The sequence below is a fragment of the Heloderma suspectum genome, chromosome 2 (assembly GCF_057233095.1).
Source record: "Heloderma suspectum isolate Gila_16-S chromosome 2, 16-S_ref, whole genome shotgun sequence".
In the NCBI taxonomy this organism is placed as follows: domain Eukaryota; kingdom Metazoa; phylum Chordata; class Lepidosauria; order Squamata; family Helodermatidae; genus Heloderma; species Heloderma suspectum.
Window position 1 is genome coordinate 359,765,166 of NC_139459.1, and position 22,516 is coordinate 359,787,681.

Consider the following 22,516-nt stretch of genomic DNA (forward strand, 5'->3'; position numbering starts at 1 on the left):
GGCACCCCGTCCTCTAGAACAAGGCGGAGATCTCTTAAGATGTTTTGACTGAAGGATCCTTCAGGTGGCCACGAGTGACTAAAAACTGGCCATTTTTCTGTGCACAACAGAGCCAAGCGCTTTTTACTCAAACCAGCCATGCTTGGCAGAATATTCCATTGCTTAAGCATAACACCTAGAGATGACCCTGTTGGGACACTTCAACCCCCACCCATTTTGTCTTCTTCATCCTGTTAAGGCTGTCCTGTATATATACCTTTCAATACTTAATGGACATCACCTTAAACGAAGGAAACCAACCAGGGGGTCTCACCTTTTTTTACTAGTGAATCTTACCCTACTTGGAGTTGGCCATGGTTTTGAAGCACACCCATCCCGCCTGTCCAAGTAGGGATGTTGGAGAATTCCGCCACGGATCCCAGGGGGGCAGAATTCCAGTGAATTCTGCCCCCTGGAATCTGTGGCAGAACGGAGCCCCCCACCCCCCCACCTCACGAAAGCCCCGTGAAACGGAGCCTACCTGGCTGTGGCTCTGGCCGCCGCTGGGCCACCATGGCCGCAAATGGCGGCTGTCGTAGCAGCCACCATTTGCGTCCCTACGCCGGCCCGTGATAGGCTACGTATATATTTACGTAGCCTATCACGGCTAAAGCAGGGACGCAAATGGCATCCCGTACGCCATTTGTGTTCCCGCTTTAGCCGTGATAGGCTATGTAAATATTTACATAGCCTATCATGGGCTTGCGTAGGGACACAAATGGCGTCCCCTACGCAGGACGCCATTTGCGTCCACACCAGCCCAGCAGTGCCTGGAGGCCCCGCTGCGGGTTGGCCTGGCTGGCGGGTCCGCAGCCTGGCTGCGGAGCGGAGCTGGCCGGGCAGGATTCCAGCGGGGAGGAACGGATCACACACCCCTGTTGAGGATTCTGGGGGGAGGAACGGATCACCAACCCCCACCTGCGGAACCCAGCGGAGCCAGGTAAGCGGGGTTTCATACACCCCTACATCCAAGAAGATCTCAAGGTGAACTCACCTAGTCCAAGAAGACCCGAAGGTGAACTCACCTGGTTTTTGAGGAATCTGCCGCGTAGGCACGAAGCCAAGACAACATGGCTTTGCCTTAGTTCTTTTCCACATTGGCAACGTTGTTGAGAGTAGATTTTTTGATAATGGATATCTTTTATTGCTTTTTGAATATTAATACTAACTTACTTTTTATGTATTGAAGTGGTGAGCTGTGATAAAATTGAGAGCATGAAACAATTTGCATAGGTTAGGCTTAAAAGCGAGCATGCGTACGAGAGACTTGTGTCTGGGGTCCCAGAAAGATGCCCCAAATCATTAGCATTGGCTTTTGTGGCCGAGGTTCAGCTGCACGAGAGGTGCGTAATCCTGAGTGGACCATGCACACACATGGATGTAGCGAACGCCAGTGAAAATGAAAGGCAGAAAATACAGCCTGCAGCACTTCAATTAAAGCTGCAGCGTTTCCAGAAGAAACCGTGACCCAAATAAAGCGCAACCAACCAGAGGGGAGGGGACCCTGGATTTCATCCTAAGTGGTGTCTGCCACGCAGGGCCTCGTATGGGATGCGGCTGTTGCGAAACCAGCTGGAAACGGGGGCCACGGTGGCGTCATATTGAGTACACATGCAGGTGGGACAGTGCCGAGGGAGGCCAGCCCGGGCACATTGGCCTCCAAAGGCCTTCTCCGCGCTGCGGGAACGGGTGCAAAGGAAGCGGGAAGGGGCCTGCAAAATGCTCGGCTCCGCCGCCCCTGCACAGGCTTCTCCCCGCGCCAGCACGACGCGCGCGGAGCCGGAGCCCGTCCCCCGCCCCCTCGGGGCGGCCGGGCTGCCCGACGCCGCTTCCTCGCGGGCCTCAGGCGCGGCCTCCCCCCCGAAGGCCTCTCCGGCCTTGCGCTGCCGAGGCGTCGCCTGCGCCCTCGGGGGAGGCGGGCGGCGCGGCGCGGCCCTCGCGCCCGGGCGGCGCCCAGGGAAGCCCGGCCGGGACGCGCGCCGCAGGTGGGGCAGGCAGGCCGGGGCCCAGAGGCCCCGGCAGGGGAGGGCAGGCGGGCGGAGGGCAGAGGAGCGGGCGGCTCCGCGGGCGGCAGGGCGCTGCAGGAGCGGGCCGGGCCGGGCCGGGCTGGGCCTCGCGAGCGCGCGGCCGGCCTTCGCGCGGCGGGCGGCGGGCGAGAGGTTCCCGGAGCGGAGCGGAGGCGAGCCGGGCGGGGCGGGGCTGCCGCGAAGGCGCTGCGGCTGCGGCGGGGGCGCCCCCTCCCGCGGAAGGCGGGCCGCTGTGCGAGGAGGCCGTTCCCGCCGCCCTCCTGGAGCGCCGCTGCCTCCGGCCTGCTGAGGGCCGCTGGCGGGGCCGCCGCGCCATGCGGGCTCCAGCCGCACCCCCGCGCAGCTCCCCGAGGTGCGGAGCCGTCCCCAGAGTGGGCTCGGCCCGGGCGGCGCCTTGACTCCGGCCGCAGCCAGAAGGGCTCCGGCCGCTCCGCCATCGGCGCCACCAGCCTCCCCTGGGCCGGGGGTGCTGCCCTCGTGGGGCGGGGGCCGTGGCCCGCTCCGGCTGGACGCGGGAGCTGGGCTCGCCGCCGCTGTGCCGCACGGAGCTTCTCTAGCGGCGCAGCGGAGCCTGGGCTCGCCGTGGGAGGCCGGCGCCGCGCGCCCCGGGCCCCCGTTCGCTCCGGGCTTAGCTGAAGTGCGGCGGGTCCCCAGCGGCGGGATGTTGTCCCCCGTTTAATCCGGAACACTTCGAGGCGGCCTGTCTTGCTGCGCAGTGAGGGCCCATCAGCGTTACAGGGGCCCTGCTCTGGCCGTCCGGTCCACGCACGCGCCGGAATCCCAGGCAGCCCCCGTACATATATCTATGCATGCCTGTGGGAATGTGTTACCTCCGTATTAGAAATGCCCAACCTGAGAGCACCGAACTGCGACTGTGGGACAACCGCATGTTATCCTTTCTGATAGCAAATGCATTAAAAGGTTAGAAGGTGGCTCACCTGATAGCTGATGAAGGCGCGTGGTTAGGTAGTTGATGATATGCACCATGGAAGGGGAAAGCCTGTGCTGGGCAGGAAGAGCTTCTTGGAAGCAGGAGTGGAGATGAGATGGGACCAAGGGCCCATCTCATCTGATGGGGAAGGGGAGGGAAACCTCCGCAGCCATGGGGAACAGTTTTGAAGAAATCGGGGGAGGATGTTGAGAAGATATTTAGAGGCCAAACATCGGGCCCTTTCCAGATTGAGGCCCTCGAAGGAAATAAGAGTTTCAAGGGAAATAAGATGGGCCAGTGAAATACCACTTATTTAATTTATGTGGTCCATTTGTTTCTTTTAGTGATGTACAGTCAGGGCCAGAAATATTGGAACAAGGATAACTGTTTTGGCAGTTGGCCTCTGTACACCACCACATTGAAGTGGAAAGGAAACACACCCAGATGGGAGCAAAGTCAGGACTTTCAGCTGTAATTCAAGGGGTTTGGCAAAAGTGGGACACTAACCATTCAGGAAGCACAGCCAGTGGCATACACACACCCATCCTTGGTGGCTCATAAGTAATGGAACAAACCAACATAATTTCAAACTTAAGGATCGCCTGTAATACCTGGATGAAAATCCTTTGCAGTCAATGACTGCCTGAAGTCTGGAACCCATGGACATGACAAAATGCTGAGTTCCCTCCCTCGAGATGCTTTGCCAGGCCTTTACTGCAGCTGCCTTCGGCTGCTGCTTGTTTGTGGGTCTTTCTGTCTTCAGTCTTGTCTTCAGTAAGTGAAAGGCATGCTCTATTGGGAAAGGAGTACGACAAGGCTGCATATTGTCACCCTGCTTATTTAACTTATATGCACAGTACATCATGAGAAACACCGGGTTGGATGAATCACAGGTCGGAATTAAGATTGCTGGGAGAATTATCAACAACCTCCGATATGCAGACGATACCACCCTAATGGCAGAAAACGAAGAGGATCTCAAGAGCCTCTTGTTGAGGGTGAAAGTGGAAAGTGCAAAAGCTGGTTTGAAACTCAACATTAAAAAAACTCAGATCATGGCATGTGGCCCCATCACTTCCTGGCATCTAGAAGGGGAAGAAATGGAAGCAGTGACAGATTTTACTTTCTTGGGCTCCAAGATCACCGCAGACGGTGACTGTAGCCATGAAATTAAAAGACGCTCCTTGGGAGGAAAGCTATGGCAATCCTAGACAGCATAGTAAGCAGAGGCATCACCTTGCCAACAAAGGTCCGGCTAATCAAAGCTATGGTTTTCCCAATAGTAACATATGGCTGTGAGAGCTGGACTATAAGGAAGAATGAGCACCGAAGAATTGATGCTTTCGAACTGTGGTGCTGGAGAAGACTCTTACGAGTCCCCTGGACTGCAAGGAGGTCAAATCAGTCCATCCTAAAGGAAATCAACTCTGAGTGCTCATTGAAAGGACAGATACTGAAGCTGAAGCTCAAATATTTTGGCCACCTAATGTGAAGAGAATACTCTCTGGAAAAGACCCTGATGCTGGGAAAGACTGAAGGCAAAAGGAGAAGGGGACGACAGAGGATGAGATGGCTAGATAGCATCACCGATGCAATGAATATGAACTTGAGCACACTTCGGGAGAGAGTGGAGGACAGGAAGGCCTGGCGTGCTATGGTCCATGGGGTCACGAAGAGTCGGACATGACTGAACGACTGAACAACAGATTGGGTTGAGATCAGGTGACCGACTTGGTCATTGTAGAACATCCCACTTGTTTGCCTTGATAAACTTGGGTAGCTTTTGCTGTATGTGTTGGGTCATTATCCGTTTGCAATATGAAGAGGCGTCCTATCAGTTCGGCAGCATTCAGCTGAATCTGAGCAGAAAGTATAGCCCTATACACTTCAGAATTCATCCTGCTGCTTTTATCAGCAGTCAGGTCATCAATAAACACCAGTGACCCAGTTCCGTTGGCAGCCATACATGCCCATGACATAACACTGTCTCCACCATATTTGACAGACGATGTGGTATGCTTTGGGTTATGAGCTGTTCCTTCTCCATACTTTTCTCTTCCCTTCATTCTCGTACAAGTTAATCTTGGTTTCATCAGTCCAAAGAATCTTATTCCAGAACTGGACAGGCTTTTTTAGGTGTTTGCTGGCAAAGGCTAATCTGGCCTTTCGGTTCTTGAACGTTACCAATGGATTGCACCTTGCTGTGAAGCCTCTGTATTTAGATTCATAAAGCCGTCTCTTAACTGTAGATGTTGACAATGACATGCCTACTTCCTCAAGAGCATTCTTGACCTGGCTAGATGTTGTGAAAGGTTTCCTCTTCACCATGAGCAGAATTCTGCGGTCAGCCCCTTTAGTAGTCTTCCATGGTCTTCCAGGCCTTTTGCTGTTGCTGAGCTTGCCAGTTAATTCCTTCTTTTTCAGGTTGTTCCAAACTTGTGTTGGCCACTCCCACTGTTTTTGCTATCTCTCTGATGGGTTTATTTTGTTTCCTCAGCCTAATGATGGCCTCCTTCACTCACATGGACACCTCTTTGGACCTCCTGTTGCGAATTCCAGTGAACAGCTACCAAATGCAAATGTAACACTCAGAACCACCTCCAGGCCGTTTATCTGCTTGATTGGTCATGGGGCACCCAGGAAACAGGCCACACCTGGCCATGCAGCTGCTTGTCAGCCATTCGTTCCATTACTTACGAGCCACCAACGATGGGGGCGTGTGTATGCCACTGGCTGTCCTTCCTGAATGGTTAGTGCCCCACTTTTGTCAAACCCCTTGAATTACAGCTGGAAGCCCTGACTTTGCTCCCATCTGGGTGTGTTTCCTTTCCACTTCAATGTGGTGGTGCACAGAGGCCAACTGCCAAAACAGTTATCCTTGTTCCAATATTTCTGGCCCTGACTGTATTTCCTTTTTATACTGCCCAACAGCCAAAGCTCTCAGCTATTTGCCATTCCCCATTCCACAAAAGCTTAAGGGCAACCTATGATATGGAAAGCCATGAAACCTAAAGGTGTCCAAGGGGTGACAGTCCCATTCCAGACTGAGAGCAGTGGTGTACGTGGGGGAGAATTTTTCTGAGTAGAGATTGTTTCTGTCTCTTTCAGTAGCTGGGGTCCTTGTGGAGCTGGCTGTGAGTTTCAGCAAGGGGGCGAGGGAACTCCTGGATCCAGGCCAAAGGGCTCTGTACGAGGAAGCCATGCTGCAGAACTGCGGGAACATGGCCTCTCTGGGTAAGGACGCCTTTTCCCTGGTTATCTCATGGCAATGCGATGACTTTCTTTGCTTGGCCATTGCCACTGGGATGCCCCTCCCCAGGGGCTATTGGAGTCCAGGATGCTGGTGCCCACGATTGCTGGTGAGGCAGAGGAGGTTCACCAGAGGCGGAGCCAACTCCATCTGGTTGCTGCACAGTCTTCTCCCTTGCCAGCTCTTCTCAAGACCAGGAAGCCCCCCAGCTGGCCAGGGGGAGGGGGCAGGGCCAGTGGAAAGGGCACTGGCCCCTGGGGAACCCGTGGGCGTGAGGCTCAAAGCGCTTGATTCAGGTGATCCATTTCCCTCTCCCAACAAGCTTGGGGCCGCTTGTCCTAAGCAAAGCCAAGAACCCCAGAGGTGTACCGAGGGTGGAGGCCTTCCCCCTATGAGCTGCCCCCTCCTCTACAGGCCCTGGGATGGCATCGCTTGTCAGGCACTCCTAGACCCAGTTTCTTCTCCCTTTCCACTGCAGGGTGGCAACAGCAGCTGGTCTAGTTTACGCCTCTGTTGTTTCCTCCACAGGCCATATAGCGGCACCAGAGGCCCGATCCAGATCACCTCTTCCTTGTGGCGGAGTGCAAAGAGCTGCTGTGCAACAGCCTCAGGTAAAAGAGGGATGGTGGAGATGGGTGCAGGGGACAACCAGAGTGCCTCTCCCTTTGTTGAGGGGGTGGCAGGGGAGTTCTTCCTGTTATTTTTGGTGACCAATTAAGAAGCCTGTGAACTCTACTATATTTCTCCCGTGCATCCTGCAAAAATAAAATGAAATAAAAACACACACATAAAGCTACGCAGTTATTCCAGCCACATCCCCTTTTAAATTGGGAGACTATTTCTGAGGAGAGGGTTTTTTTTCTCTTTCAGTGGCTGCTGCTGGCCTTCGAGGAGGTGGCTGTGTATTTCACCAAGAGAGAGTGGGATCTCCTGGATCCAGACCAAAGAGCTCTGTACGTGGAAGTCATGCTGGAGAACTACGGGAACGTGGCCTCTCTGGGTAAAGATGCCTTGGTTATCTCACGCCAGTGTGATGACTTTCTTTGCTTGGCTGTTGCCATTAGGATGGTCCTCCCCAGGGGCTAATGGATTGCAGAGGGCTGTGGAGGGTTTTGCATACGGTATGGCCAGCACTCCTGTTGAAACCCTGGTGCATATCTGGAAGGCGGAGATATTTTGGCTGGTTGACACAGATGCTCTCAGGCCACTTTTCCTGTTGAGCAAAGTCTGGGCAGTTCTGTGGTATACACTTCAGCTGACTATGGGGATAGGTAGACATTAGTCCAGGACCAGCCATACCCTTAAAAAAATGTGCAGAGAATCTTTTTTTGATATAATTGTTTTTTATTTTTTAAAAAGAAAAACAAAACACAACAACATAAACACAGTACACATACACTAAAATATCTCTTAAGATTGGCTCCCCTTACACAACAAATACTTATTATTATTCTCTAGTTCTTATCTTAGTTGTATATCATAGAGTGAGTTCACAGACATTATCTCCTTTCTCCTAATTTTAACAACAACAGAAAAAATAGAATCAACCATCGCAAAGTTCAAAATCCACATACATAAACATCATTTTTCTCTATTTCTTGTACAAATTCTATAAAAGGTTTCCAATCTAACATACATTTAGTTGTTGACCCTTCTTTAATTATAATAGTAAGTTTTGCCATCTCTGCCAGCGCCATCATTTTCATGATCCACTCGCTCACAGTTGGTATTGTTTCATTCTTCCACTTTTGTGCATACAATAGCAGCTGTTGTCATGTAGAGAAAGAGGGTTCCCCCCTTCTCTTTAACGTGTTAATCTGTTAGTCCCAGTAAAAAAAGTTTCTGGCTTTAGTTCTATAGTAGTCCTTAATATTCTTTGAGCTAAAGACTGTATTCGTTTCCAAAATATTTTAGCTTTTTTACAAGTCCACCATAAATGATAAAACGTTCCCTCTTGATCGTCACATTTCCAACACGTTCCAGAAACACCCTTAGACATTTTAGACAATTTAAACGGTGTCATATGCCATCTATACATCATCTTACAAAAATTATCTTTAAGACTTGTACATCAAGTAAATTTTAAATCTTTTCCCCACATACTTTCCCACTCTTCCATTGATATATTATGACCAACATTTTGTGCCCATTTTATCATACAATCTTTTCCTTGTTCATCCTGTGTCTCATACCTCAACAGTAATTTCTACAGTTTAGCAATAACATCTTTATCATTTGTACACAGTGCTGTTTCAAACTCAGATTGTGTTTGTTCAAATCCACCATGTTTGTCATCTATTTTAAACCTTTCTTTAATTTGCAGTTATGAAAACCACTGACAGACATGACCTTCTTCCAATAAGCTTTCCCTTATATTCCCCTTGTGACTGTTCCAGTAAATCATTATATCTTATCCATTTATGCATACTATCAAATTCTCTTCTATGCATCGCTTCTTGTGAAGATATCCAACGTGGTGTTTTTTGATAGAACCTTAATTTATATTTATTCCAAATTCTTAATATAGCCCTTCTTATATAATGATTATTAACATCTACATTCACTTTTGTTTTATCATACCACAAATAACCATGTCAGCCATATCTCAATTCATGTCGTTCTAGTTCTAAAAGACTTCTATTTTTCATTGTCACCCATTCCGTCATCCACATCAAGCAGCAGGCAGAAAAATAGGTTTTAAAATCTGGTAATCCCAAGCCACCTCTTACCTTCGCATCTTGTAAAATTTTTATTTTAACTCTTGGTTTTTTTGCTTGCCATGTAAACTTGGTTATAGCTCTCAAAAACTGTGCAGAGAATCTGACTCGGAATGTTCCCGTGTCTCCTTGGGGTACGCCCGCAGAGGTGTTTGGGCCCATCCCTACACATTCTGGTGTGCAAATTCTGTAGCTGCCGTTTTCCAAGATGGCTGACATGCCAGTGGGGATATGCGATAATTGCATATGAATCAGTGCATGTAGAAAGCTCATTTGGGTGGTAAAATATACCGAGTTTTAGTCAACATGGGCAGAATAAGTATTCCTTGTCACTGTTACCACCTGTATCGTCTAGTGGACAGAATGCAGGATGAGGAGTAGGATGACGCCTTTTCAAATCCCTACTCAGCTCCTGTGCTCACAGGATGCACTTCAAACAGTCATTGGCTAGATTCATACAACACGCTGAGCCATGGTGGTTAGGCCCGCTGAGCTGCATGAAGTGTGTTGTTTTTCCCACCCGTCACAGGCTAACTGCCCCAAATAAGCCACCGACGGAACCCACGCTCTGCAGCAGAGGTTCTGCGCCTGGCTTATTTGGGGCAATTAACCCATCAAGGGCAGGAGAAACACTCCCCGCACAACATGCTAGCCCATCATGGGCAGCTCAGCGTGCCTAACCACCGTGATGTAGCGTGTTGTGTGAGCCCAGCCATTGCCTGCTAGCTGAGGTAGGTGGCGCTATACCCTTTTTGGGGTCTCTAGTACTCCCCCTCCTCAAAGGTTTGGCCAGACAGCTGCCTCAACGCTGCATAATCGCCCACCTGGCCACGGCTTGTTGTGTCATCCGAACCCAGGCAGTAGGACTTGTTTGAAGGGGAAATGACCTCCAAATACCACATGGGCTGTTGTTGGGTTAGATTGCGCCGATCACGCCTGGCCTGCACCACGGTTTAAACAAGCCATTGTGGCTTGTGTACCCTCTGATGACTGTCTGAACTGGGCCATTATGTACCTACCTGTCTTCTAAGGTCATCCACTGAGGCCCATCTGCGAGTGCCCCCTCCATCTCAAGTAAGAAGGGTGGCAATGAAACTGTTGAATGCTCTGCCTAGAGAGGCCCACCTGGGGCCTACAGGGACACCTACATCCAGGCCTTTTAAAATCTTCTGACGTTTTTAAAATGGTGCATCGAAGTTCTGTTTTAAAGTTGATGTTGATTACTCTGTCGTTTGCCTTGATTGCTCTAGACCCCTTATGGGGTTATTGTAGCCTTTTATGTATTTGTTATTTTTGTGCTGAGGTTGAATTTGATTTGACTTTTTTTGTATTATTTTATCTGGGTTTCCATTTTTCCTTATTTAATTGTTCTATATCATCTGGAGAACTAGGTCAAGAAGTGACAAATAATTGTAAACCACAAATATATAAATACATAGCACTTGGAATGTGTGGCTATATTGCAGTCATTAGCCCCTCTCTTTCTTTGAAAAGTCCCCAAACCAGACCTCATTTCCCGGCTGGATGAAGGAGAAGATCCATTTGTGCGGCGCTCTGAGGAGGGGGAGAGATTGGCAGGTACCTGTTGAGATTGGTGGTGGGACCGTTCCTTGTCTGGGAATTGAGTGGGTTCCTTGGGGATTTGTTCGCCTTGTCTTCAGTCAGTGAGTTTACTTCGCCGCAAGGCACGTCCCCCAGCCGGATACAGAGCCTGGTCGGTCAGCCTCTCTGGAGTGAATGATCCATCAGGCAGTGAATCCTGTTGATGGAAGTGCCTTGTGCCTTTGCTCTTCCCATTCATGTCCACTTGCTATTTCACTCGTCAGAGCTCCTTTTCTTCACCGGAGCTCAGATAAGAGGTGGAAGCTGAAACGGTTCATCCTTTGTCATCTCATACCTGTAATCTAAGCAGGATTGTGGCCTTCGGCATTCTCCTTTACTCAGTGATAACAGATTCAGAGGGTGCAGGCAAAATGCACAACCAATTGGGTGAAAGCAGATGAGGAATTCCACTTACTATCTACTCCTTCGACGGCACCTAGATTAACAGGGGACAGAGAACAGCATGCTTTCCCAAGTCTGCCTTTCTGTCCTTCCCCTAATGTAGTGAGTTTGTCAGTGAGCAAAAAGGTGGACTTCACAGCATTCCTGCATGCGAGCGGGTAGCCATCTGCAGACCTGTGTAGCCTGGCCGAACCGGCAGCTTCACACGCCTTAATTAGTTCCGAGCAACTACAGCTCCAGATGTCAACAAAGCTTACAGCTGCAAGGCCTTTGCTAGTAGGGGTGCACGAAAGTCACTTACCTGGTCTCGCAGCTTGCTTCGCGTTGGGGGGAGGTGCTTCGCTGCTCCCCCCGAAGTTCAGGCTGGGGTGGGGAGGCTTCCCTCCTCGCCCGGCCGAAATTCAGGCCGGGGGGGAGGCTTCCCGCCTCGCCCGGCCGAAATTCAGGCCAGGGAGGAGGTGCCTCGCCTTGCCTGGCCGCGAAATAAAAAGTTTAACCCCCCCACCCCCCCCCCCCCCGGGATAGGCTACGTGACAATTTACATAGCCTATCACGGCTAGATCTGCAAAGTCAGCCGTGATAGGCTACGTTAATCGTCACGTAGCCTATCACGGGTGGCTTAAAAAAAAAAAAGAGCGTACGCAAATGGCGGCCCCCATAGGGAGCCGCCATTCGCGTTCCTTATTTGGTCGCTGTAGTCTATGTAAATCTTTACGTAGACTACAGCGACCAAATAAGGAATGCGAATGGCGACTCCCTATGGGGGCCGCCATTAGCCGTATGTGCTATTTTTTTTTTTTTTAAGTCACCCGTGATAGGCTACGTGATGATTTACGTAGCCTATCATGGCTGACTTTGCAAATCTAGCCGTGATAGGCTACGTTAATCGTCATGTAGCCTATCACGGGGGCGTGTTTTTTTTTTTACTTTTCTTGGAATGGCGGCGGCGGAGCCGGTCAAAAGACCGGCTGCCGCTCCTGACGAAGACCTGCCGAACCACCGCCGGGACCCGCCGCCAGGAGGGCCATTCGGGAAAGGTAAGTCCCATCCCGGGGGGCGGGCGGGGGGGTGCGGAGAATTTCTCCCCGAAACTACTTTGGGGGGCCGAATACGTTGGCACTCGGCCCCCCGAAGTTTCGGGGAGAAATTCTCCCCCATCCCTATTTGCTAGTGACCTCCTTTGCATGGGAAGGGATCCCTCCTGTGTCTGAATGTGTGTGTGCTGGCCTGTGAGCTTCCAAGAAGGGGGAGAGGTGTAGCCTGCAAGCTCCAGGGCGTAGAGGGAGACGTCTGTAAAATCCAAAGACGCAGGCTGGGCTCTTTGGTCTCCCTCCCAGGGGCGATACTTGCACCTGCAGCTTGGAGAACTTTTGTGGCTCTAAGACTCAAATAGACATTCAGCTCTGACAGCTTCATAAGGTGAAGAGAGTTGTAAACTTTCTTTGCGTGTATATTCTGCATGTATTTTCTATCAAGAAACGGTCATCTTTTTGCACAAGGGGCTTTGTTTCATCTTGGTAAGCCAAATAATCTACTCTGCCTGTGACCTAACAGACTCAGGACCCCAGATCAATGCACCTAGCCTTTCAGCACATCGGTTTCAGTTCCCTTCTCATTACATGATCTAGCAAAAATTGATTCCAGTGCTGATCCTGAGCAGAAAACAACACCCAAATCAGTGCCTTGTACAATCAAACGGGAAGTGGGACAGAAAGGAAATAATGTTACCTTTGGAGACAGTAGCGTACTGCAAAGGTGACCTATGTTTCAGCGAGGGGCACACAGAGCGGAAGGGGGAGAATCTTTTGAATTAAGAGAAACCGCTAATTGGGCTTGATCCCTGGTGAGATCCTCAGTTTCTGTCTTGAATTCCTACAGGATGGCGTGTATTTCTGTTTTGTTCCCCAAACAGGTGACACATGGGTCATCGAGAATTATCGAGAGCCACCTCTTATGTCATTGAAAACTACTGTTGATGAAGAGAGGAAAGATTTTATTTTATTTGGGAATCAAAAGGGACCCAAAAATCACAACACCAGCCAAGCAATGACAGGGAAAAAGAAATCCTCTGCTTCTTGGGCTGCTGACGTCCACAATATGGTGATCTCTGAAGATCAGAAAGAAAAGACAAGGGAAACAAGTGCAATCGGTGGGAACATAGTCAAACATGACGTAAAATTAAATACACGTTACACATCCCACCCAGGAGAGAAATCACAGAAATGCATGGAGGATAGCAACAGCGTCAGTGTTCGCTCAAGTCTTACACTACATCAAAGAATTCATACAGGAGTGAAAAAATATAAATGCATTGACTGTGGAAAAGGATTCGGTATGCACTCATACCTTTGTGTACATCAAAGGAGTCGCACAGGGGAGAAACCATATAAATGCAGAGAGTGTGGAAAAAGCTTCAGTGCTAGTTCAACACTTAGGGCACATCAAAGAACCCACACAGGGGAGAAACCATATAAATGCAATGAGTGTGGAAAGCGCTTTAGTGAGAGCTCAAACCTTGCTGTGCATAATAGAACTCACACAGGGGCGAAACCATATAAATGCATGGACTGTGGAAAGAGCTTCAATCAGAGCTCATCCCTTATCATACATAATAGAACTCACACAGGGGAGAAACCATATAAATGCATGGAGTGTGGAAAGAGCTTCAATCAGAGCTCATCCCTTATTATACATAATAGAACTCACACAGGGGAGAAACCATATAAATGCATGGACTGTGGAAAGAGCTTCAATCAGAGCTCATCCCTTATTATACATAATAGAACTCACACAGGGGAGAAACCATATAAATGCATGGACTGTGGAAAGAGCTTCTGTGATGCTGGAACACTTACGCAACATCGAAGAATACATACAAGGGAGAAACCATATAAATGTAGGGAGTGTGGAAAGAGCTTCTCTGTGAGTTCAACACTTAGGATTCATCAAAGAAGTCACACAGGGGGGAAACCATATAAGTGCATGGAATGTGGAAAGAGCTTTTCTGTTAGTAGAAAATTTACTACACATCAAAGAACCCACACAGGGGAGAAACGATATAAGCACGTGGACTGTGGAAAGAGCTTTGCTGTTGGTGGAACACTTGGTAAACATCAAAGAACTCACACAGGGGAGAAACCATATAAGTGCATGGAGTGTGGAAAGAGCTTTGCTGGTAGTGGAACACTTAGGGTACATCAAAGAACTCACACAGGGGAGAGACCATACAAATGCATGGAGTGTGGAAAGGGCTTCAGTCAGCACTCACACCTTATTAGACATAACAGAACTCACACAGGGGAGAAACCATACAAATGCATGGAATGTGGAAAGGGCTTCAGTCAGCACTCGCACCTTATTAGACATAATAGAACTCACACAGGGGAAAAACCATATCAATGCATGGAGTGTGGAAAGAGCTTCAATCAGAGTTCATCCCTTATTATACATAATAGAACTCACACAGGGGAGAAACCATATAAATGCATTGAGTGTGGAATGTGCTTCAGTCAGCGCTCATACCTTATTATACATAATAGAACTCACACAGGGGAGATACCACATAAATGCACAGAGTGTGGAAAGTGCTCCAGTCAGCACTCACAAGTAGTTGTACATACTGGGGAGGAACCATACCAATGCAGGGAGCGTGGAGAGTGCTTTGCTGAGAGTGGAACACTTAGTAAACATCAAAGAACTCACAAAGGGGAGAAACCACATAAGTGCATGGAGTGTGGGAAGAGCTTTGCTGGTAGTGGAACGCTTAGTAAACATCAAAGAATACACACAGGGGAGAAACCATATAAATGCATGAAGTGTGGAAAGAGCTTCAGTCAGCACTCACACCTTATTAGACATAATAGAACTCACACAGGGGAAAAACCATATCAATGCATGGACTGTGGAAAGAGCTTCAATCAGCGTTCATCCCTGATTATACATAATAGAACTCACACAGGGGAGAAACCATATAAATGCTTGGAGTGTGGAAAGTGCTTCAGTCAGAGCTCATACCTTATTATACATAATAGAACTCACATAGCAGAGATACCATATAAATGCATGGAGTGTGGAAAGCACTTCAGTGATACTGGAACACTTACAGTAGGTACCAAAGTAAACACAGGTGAGAAATATAAATGCATGGAGTGTGGAAAGACCTTCAGTCAGAACTCACATCTTACTGTACATCAAAGAACTCACAGTGGGAAGAAACCATGTAAATGTACGTAGCTTGGGAAGAGCTTCAGTGTTAGCTCAAGTCTTACTCAAGATGAAAGAACCCACAAAGGGGAGTTCTTTTACGCTGAATTCATGGAGTGTGGAAAAAGCATCAGTGATAGCGGAATACTTAACATAAAAGAATGCACACAAGGGAGAAACCATATAAATGCATGGATTGTGGAAAACCTCCGTCAGAACTCATATGTTACTGTACATCAAAGAACTCACAGTGGGAAGAAACCAGATAAATGTATGGAGCTTGGAAAGCACTGCTTGGTCAAGTCAGTGGAACCAGGGGGATGGTGCTTTCCCTGCATCTTTGGGGACCCTCTGTGTCAGTGTTTCCTCTGCTGCAGAGTGTTGTGTGAGAGGGGAGAGGCCAAGCGCTTTTCATTTCTTACGGAAAGTGCTTTCACTTCCTGGCCTTTTATGGCAGGACAGAGCCGTTCCCTAGTTCTCTGATAGGGTTCGTTCTGCCACCTTCTTCCCCTCCCTAAGGAATGTGCTGATTCTGACTACACCTTTTCAAGAGGGGGCAACATTGCTCCTTGCAAAGACCCGATGGAGGAGGTGGTCTCCTTTGAAATCTCATGGAGAACCACTGAAATCTGGGGCATATGTTGGGGTGTTTCAACTTGTGAATCTCCACAACACTCCACTTTGTAAAGAAATACAAATATTGTACAGTGCTCATTAGCCTCTTGTGATCTCCTTCTGAAGGAAACCAATCTCAACTGTGAATGCTGGAGCCTCTGAAATCTCCCTGCCCAGAGAGGTGTGATTCAAATAATATTATTTTTGGTACTGATGTGGTAATACTTTTACTCAGAGCTTCCATCCTACTAATCATCTGAACACTCCCAAGAAGGCAAACCAGTCAAATGTTCCCTAGTCTAAAGGTTTTGTGATCAATCTGGTTGGATGAGAGTATAGTTTTCATTTTTTCCTACATTCAGGGTCATCGAGAGGAGGTATTCTTCACTGGCTCATGCGGCCGAGGAAGGTCCCTGCCAGCAGAGGGCAGTGTGCGGGAATCACAGTTGTGTGCAGTGGTGCACAGCCATGGGTCTGTGGCAGGGAACATTGTGCTCCAAGAATGTGAACAGCTTGGTTTCTGTCCTTGAAGTACCACTTCAAGGACAGAAGTACCGGCCACCACTTCCACTGATCCCTTTAGCAGAGAAGGGGCACTGCCCACTCACTGCCAAAGGATTATTGGGGTGGATTAGGATGAGGGAAGGAATTAGCTGCTTTGACTGCTTCCAGGTCCCCTTTGCTATTGGAAATATTTGGGTCGATATAGCTGTATAGCGATACAGCTATATCGACCCATGATCCATGTTCATAAATTCTTATCATCAGTGAATACATGGGTCTACCGCAGTATTGGAACAGGCAAGTTGAGTGTCCTGTTTTGTCTAATCAATGGACTGCTGTTTGGGCGTCCATAGACTGATACGTCTATGATGCTCCAGTTACGTCTCATTCAGCAAAAGGTTTTGTTTCGGGTCCGTTGGACGCCACAATGTCTCTTTAACAAAGGTCTGTCAAACTCAGTAATGTTTGGAGGCGTCATGCAGTTTATGCTTCTTTTATTCATATGCTTTGGAAGTGTCCAATTGTTGCCTCCTTTGAGGAGGAAGTTATCATATGGATAACCATTGTAGTGGCAAGCTCTTTAATATTTACTGATGTACCTGTTCTCTTAAAGTATTTACCTGCTTTTGGGAGTGTAGCACATGGTCAGCATAAATGGAGTTTTCCCGCTCTCTGGGCTGCTAAAAGACTGATACTGCAATACTGGAAGGATAAACGCTTACCGCCTATAAAGCAATGGATCGGAGACTTACCAACACTAGCAACATTTGAAAGAGTAGTATATAGGCATCATTTGTGAATGGACTCCATATTTGGATATTTGGTCCACTTTTCCTGAAGTGTAGGTGTAATCTCTTCTTTTCCCCCCTTTTTTGTTACAATGTTGTAAAATTCGAAATTGAGGACTTCAGAGCATGTTGTCATGCTTTCAGTTTGTTTGGTTTGTTGAAACTCATAATTAAAAATTAATTTTAAAAAAAGAATGGGCCCTGCCTGCTCACTGCCAAATTGAGTATTGCAGTGGATTGGGATGAGGAAGATAAAATAATGGGAAGGAATTAGCTGTTGGTAACACTGTTTAGAGTAGATTTTTTGATCATTGATCTCTTTTATTGCTTTTTGATTATTAACACTTTAACTTACGTTTTATGTATTTAAGTGGTGAACTGTGGTAAAATTGGGAGTATGAAACAATTTGCATAGGTTAGCTTTAAAAGTGAGTGTGCCTATGAGAGACATGCATCTTGTGGTCCAGGAAGATGACCCAAATCATTAGCATTGGCTTTTGTGGCCGAGGTTCAACTGTGTCAGATGTGTCTACTCCTGAGTGGACCGATGATATACACACATGGGTGTAGTGAACCCCAATGAAAATGAAAGGCAGGAAATACAGTCTGAAGCAATTAAATTAAAGCTGCAATGTTTACAGAATAAATAATGATCAAAATAGAGAGCAACCATCTTTTATTCAAACATGATGTAAAATTAAATATACATTACACATCCCACCCAGGAGAGAAATCAGAGAAATGTATGGAGAATAGTAACAACGCCAGTGTTCGCTCAAGTCTTACACTACATCGAAGAATTCATACAGGAGTGAAAAAATATAAATGCATGGACTGTGGAAAAAGATTCGGTACGCACTCATACCTTTCTGTACATCAATGGAGTCACAGAGGGGAGAAACCATATAAATGCATAGTGTGGAAAGAACTTCAGTGCTAGGTCAACACTTAGGATACATCGAAGAACTCACACAGGGGAGAAACCATATAAATGCATGAGTGTAGAAAGAGCTTTGCTGATAGTGGAATACTTAGGAATCATCAAAGAATTCACATGGGAGAAACCATATAAGTCTAGGCAGTATGCCAGAGTAAATGTTTGCATATTTCTGTTTTCTTTCTCCTTTTTTATGTTATATTGTAATAAAATTCTTGTTTGTGTGGGTATGTGTGTGTACACATATAAATACAGTTTTAGATATTACCTAAAATATACAAATGGTTTGCTTTTGTTTTATTTTTTATCTTTTTCTTAAATTTCTTCTTATTATCATCATAATTATGGGATTATGATTATTACTGTTCCTTGCTGGTCAAACCTTTAATGTTTATTAATAAGACCTACAACACCTTCTAGAACTAACACCAAAAAAAGACGTTCTCTTCATCATAGGGGATTGGAATGCTAAAGTAGGAAGTCAAGAAATCACTGGGATAAGAGGCAAGCATGGCCTTGGTGTACAAAATGAAGCAGGACAAAGGCTAATAGAGTCTTGCCAAGAGAACACGCTGATCATAGCAAACACTCTTTTCCAACAGCACAAGAGACGACTCTACACATGGACATCACCAGATGGTCAATATTGAAATCAGATTGATTATGCACTTTGTAGCCAAAGATGGAGAAGCTCTATACAGTCAGTAAAAACAAGACCTGGAGCTGACTGTGGCTCAGATCATGAGCTGCTGCTTGCAAAATTTCAGCTTGAATGAAGAACATAGGGAAAACCACTAAACCATTCAGATATGACCTAAATCATATCCCTTATGAATATACAGTGTTGGTGACGAATAGATTTAAGGCATTAGACCTGATAGACAAGAGTGCCTGAGGAACTATGGATGGAGATCCGTAACATTGTTCAGGAGGCAGCAACTCAATCCATCCCAAAGAAAAAGAAATGCAAGAAAGCCAAGTGGCTGTCTGATGAGGCTTTACAAGTAGCTGATGAAAGAAGGGAAGCGAAAAGCAAGGGAGAAAGGGGAAGATAAACCCAAGTGAATACAGATTTCCAGAGAATAGCAAGGAGAGACAAGAAGGCCTTCTTAAATGAACAATCAAAAGAAAGCGAGGAAAACAGAATGGGAAAGACTAGAGATCTCTTCAAGAAAATCGGAGATCTCAAGGGAACGTTTGTGCAAAGACAGGCATGATAAAGGACAAAGAATGCCAGGGACCTAACAGAAGCAGATGAGATTAAGAAGCGGTGGAAAGAATACACAGAAGAACTATACAGGAAAGATCTTAATGTCTCTGATAGCCATGATACTGCGGTCACTGAACTTGAGCCAGACATCCTCGAGAGTGAAGTCAAGTGGGCCTTAGGAAGCATTAGTAACAACAAAGCTAGCGGAGATGACAGTATTCCAACTGAGCTATTTAAGATCATAAAAGAGGATGCTGTTAAAGTGCTGCACTCAATATGCCAACAAATTTGGAACGCTCAACAGTGGCCACAAGACTGGAAAAGGTCAGTTTACCTTCCAATTCCAAAGAAGGGCAATGACAAAGAGTGTTCAGACTACCGTACAATTGCGCTCATTTCACATGCCAACAAGGTTACGCTCAAAATCCTACAAGCTAGGCTTCAGCAGTATGTGAACCGAGAACTACCGGAAGTACAAGCTGGGTTTCGAAGAGGCAGAGGAACTAGAGATCAAATCGCCAACATTCACTGGATCATGGAGAAAGCAAGAGAATTCCAGAAAAACGTCTATTTCTGCTTCACTGACTACACTAAAGCCTTTGATTGTGTGGATCACAACAAACTGTGGCAAATTCTGAAAGAGATGGGGGTACCAGACCACCTTACCTGTCTCCTGAGAAACCTGTACGAGGGTCAAGAAGCAACAGTAAGAACCGGACATGGAATAACCGATTCGTTCAAAATTGGGAAAGGAGTATGACAAGGCTGTATATTGTCACCCTGCTTATTTAACTTATATGCAGAGTACATCATGAGAAACACCGGGTTGGATGAATCACAGGTCGAAATTAAGATTGCCGGGAGAATTATCAACAACCTCAGATACGCAGACGATACCACCCTAATGGCAGAAAGCGAAGAGGATCTCAAGAGCCTCTTGTTGAGGGAGAAAGTGGAGAGTGCAAAAGCTGGTTTGAAACTCAGCATGAAAAAAACTAAGATCATGGCATCTGGCCCCATCACTTCCTGGCATATAGAAGGGGAAGAAATGGAAGCAGTGACAGATTTTATTTTCTTGGGCTCCAAGATCACCGCAGACGGTGACTGTAGCCAAGAAATCAAAAGATGCTTGCTCCTTGGGAGGAAAGCTGTGGCAAACCTAGACAGCACAGTAAGAAGCAGAGACATCACCTTGCCGACAAAGATTCGTATAATCAAAGCTATGGTTTTCCCAGTAGCAACATATGGCTGTGAGAGCTGTAATATAAGAAAGGCTGAGCGCTGAAGAATTGATGCTTTCGAACTGTGGTGCTGGAGAAGACTCTTACGAGTCCCCTGGACTGCAAGGAGGTCCAATCAGTCAGTCCTAAAGGAAATCAACCCTGACTGCTCATTGGAAGGACAGATACTGAAGCTGAGGTTCAAATATTTTGGCCACCTAATGCGAAGAGAAAAGTCACTGGAAAAGACCCTGATGCTGGGAAAGACTGAAGGCAAAAGGAGAAGGGGACGACAGAGGATGAGATGGCTAGATAGCATCATCGATGCAATGAATATGAACTTGAGCACACTCCGGGAGAGAGTGGAGGACAGGAAGGCTTGGCATGCTATGGTCCATGGGGTCACGAAGAGTTGGACACGACTTAACGACTGAACAACAATATATGGCCAATGGAAACGGATTTTTTCTCCTGTTCCTTTGCTATAAGACTGAGGTTATGTCACTGAAAGATAAGGCTCACTGTTTATGGTGCAGCAGATTGAAGATTTAATATTACCTGCAGTGTTTGGAAGAGTGCTGTATAGGTATAATCTGCAATTGGATTTATATTTGGATATTTGGTTTGCTTTTACTGAAGTTTAGATATAATCCTTCCCCCTCCCCTTCTTTTGCTTTCCTCCCTTTTTCTCCCTCAGAATACTGTAACGTTGGAAACTGAAGATTTTGGTTATGTTGTTGGTATTGTTTATTTCATTTATAAAAATTAAATAAAAATAGATTTAAAAATATGAACTCACACAGGGAAGAAACCATATAAATGCAGAGTGTGGAAAGAGCTTCAGTCAGAGCCCACACCTTATTATACATAGTAGAGCTCACACAGGGGTGAAACCATAAAAAGGCATGAAGTGCGGAATCAGCTTCTGTGGTACTGGAAGACTTATGCAACATTGAAGAACACATACAAGGAGAAACCACATAAATGTATGGAGTGTGGAAAAAAATTCAGTGCTAGTTCAACACTTAGGCTACATCAAAGTAGGGATGTTAAAGAATTCTGCCATGTACTCCAGGGAGGCCAGATTCTTTAGAATTTGGCTCCCTGGAGTCCGTGGTGGAACGGACTGCCTGCCACCCCCCAAAATCCCCCCCGGACGGACCCTACCTGCTCCTGCTGGCCAGTCCGGGTCTGTCCGCTGCCATCCTTCCACTGCCCCGGACTGCGGACGTGGACCCAAATGGCGTCCAGTGTAGTGTAGAACGCCATTTGCATCTGCACTGTTAGCCGCCGTCATAGGCTACGTAAGTATTTATGTAGCCTATCACAGCTAAAGCAGGGGGGCAAATGGCATAGCGGATGCCATTTGCATCCCTCCTCTTTGCCGTGATAGGCTACGAAAATACTTACGTAGCCTATGACGGCGGCTAACAGCACGGACGCAAACGCGTCCGCTATGCTGGACACCACTTGCGTCCCCAGCCCGGCAGCAGACAGAAGTCCCGCTGCAGGTGGGCCTGGCCGGCGTCTCTGTGGACTTGCTGCGGAGCAGAGCCAGCCAGGCCGAATTCCACAGGGGAGGACCGGATCGCCTCCCCCCCGCCAAGGTTTCCAGGGGGGGAACCGGATCGCTGCCCCCCCCGCAGACTGAAACGGACCCGGGTAAGTGGCCCTTCGCACACACCTACATCAAAGAACTCACACAGGGGAGAAGCCATATAAGTGTATGGAGGGTGGAAACAGCTTCAGTTTTCGCTCAAATCTTACTAGAGATGAAACAACCCACAAAGGGGAGTTCTTTTATGTTGAATTCATGGAGTGTGGAAAGAGCATCAGTGATAATGGAATACTTAATAAACATGAAAGAACGCACACAAGGGAGAAACCATATAAATGCATGGATTGTGGAAAGCTTCAGTCAGAACGCATATGTTACTGTACATCAAAGAACTCACAGTGGGAAGAAACCAGATAAATGTATGGAGCTTGGAAAGAACTTCACTGCTAGGTCAAGTCAGTGGAACCAGGGGGATGGTGCTTTCCCTGCATCTTTGGGGACCCTCTGTGTCAG

General features: G+C 47.3%; 1 protein-coding gene and 1 long non-coding RNA gene across 3 annotated transcripts; one reads left to right on the forward strand and one right to left on the reverse strand.

The window, feature by feature from the left end:
• Nucleotides 1-1,502: 1,502 nt before the first annotated feature.
• LOC146355619 (uncharacterized) lies at nucleotides 1,503-21,634 on the forward strand. 2 transcript variants are annotated; one of them, XM_084830659.1, is made up of 9 exons: nucleotides 1,578-2,024; nucleotides 2,908-2,987; nucleotides 6,106-6,231; nucleotides 6,776-6,858; nucleotides 7,118-7,247; nucleotides 10,459-10,542; nucleotides 12,881-15,187; nucleotides 16,233-16,244; nucleotides 21,271-21,634. In XM_084830659.1, the coding sequence occupies exons 1-9, from the start codon at nucleotides 1,651-1,653 to the stop codon at nucleotides 21,342-21,344; spliced, it is 3,270 nt and encodes a 1,089-aa protein (XP_084686785.1). In that variant the 5' UTR covers nucleotides 1,578-1,650; the 3' UTR covers nucleotides 21,345-21,634. The 2 variants fall into 2 exon arrangements, with proteins under 2 accessions (XP_084686784.1, XP_084686785.1); XM_084830658.1 differs by lacking the exons at nucleotides 2,908-2,987; nucleotides 21,271-21,634 and having other exon boundaries at nucleotides 1,503-2,024; nucleotides 12,881-16,556.
• LOC146355620 (uncharacterized) lies at nucleotides 15,687-18,293 on the reverse strand. Its single transcript, XR_014787247.1, has 2 exons — nucleotides 16,510-18,293; nucleotides 15,687-16,468 (listed from the first exon to the last, which is right to left on the reverse strand). It is a non-coding gene; the product is annotated as an uncharacterized LOC146355620 (long non-coding RNA).
• Nucleotides 21,635-22,516: the final 882 nt, after the last annotated feature.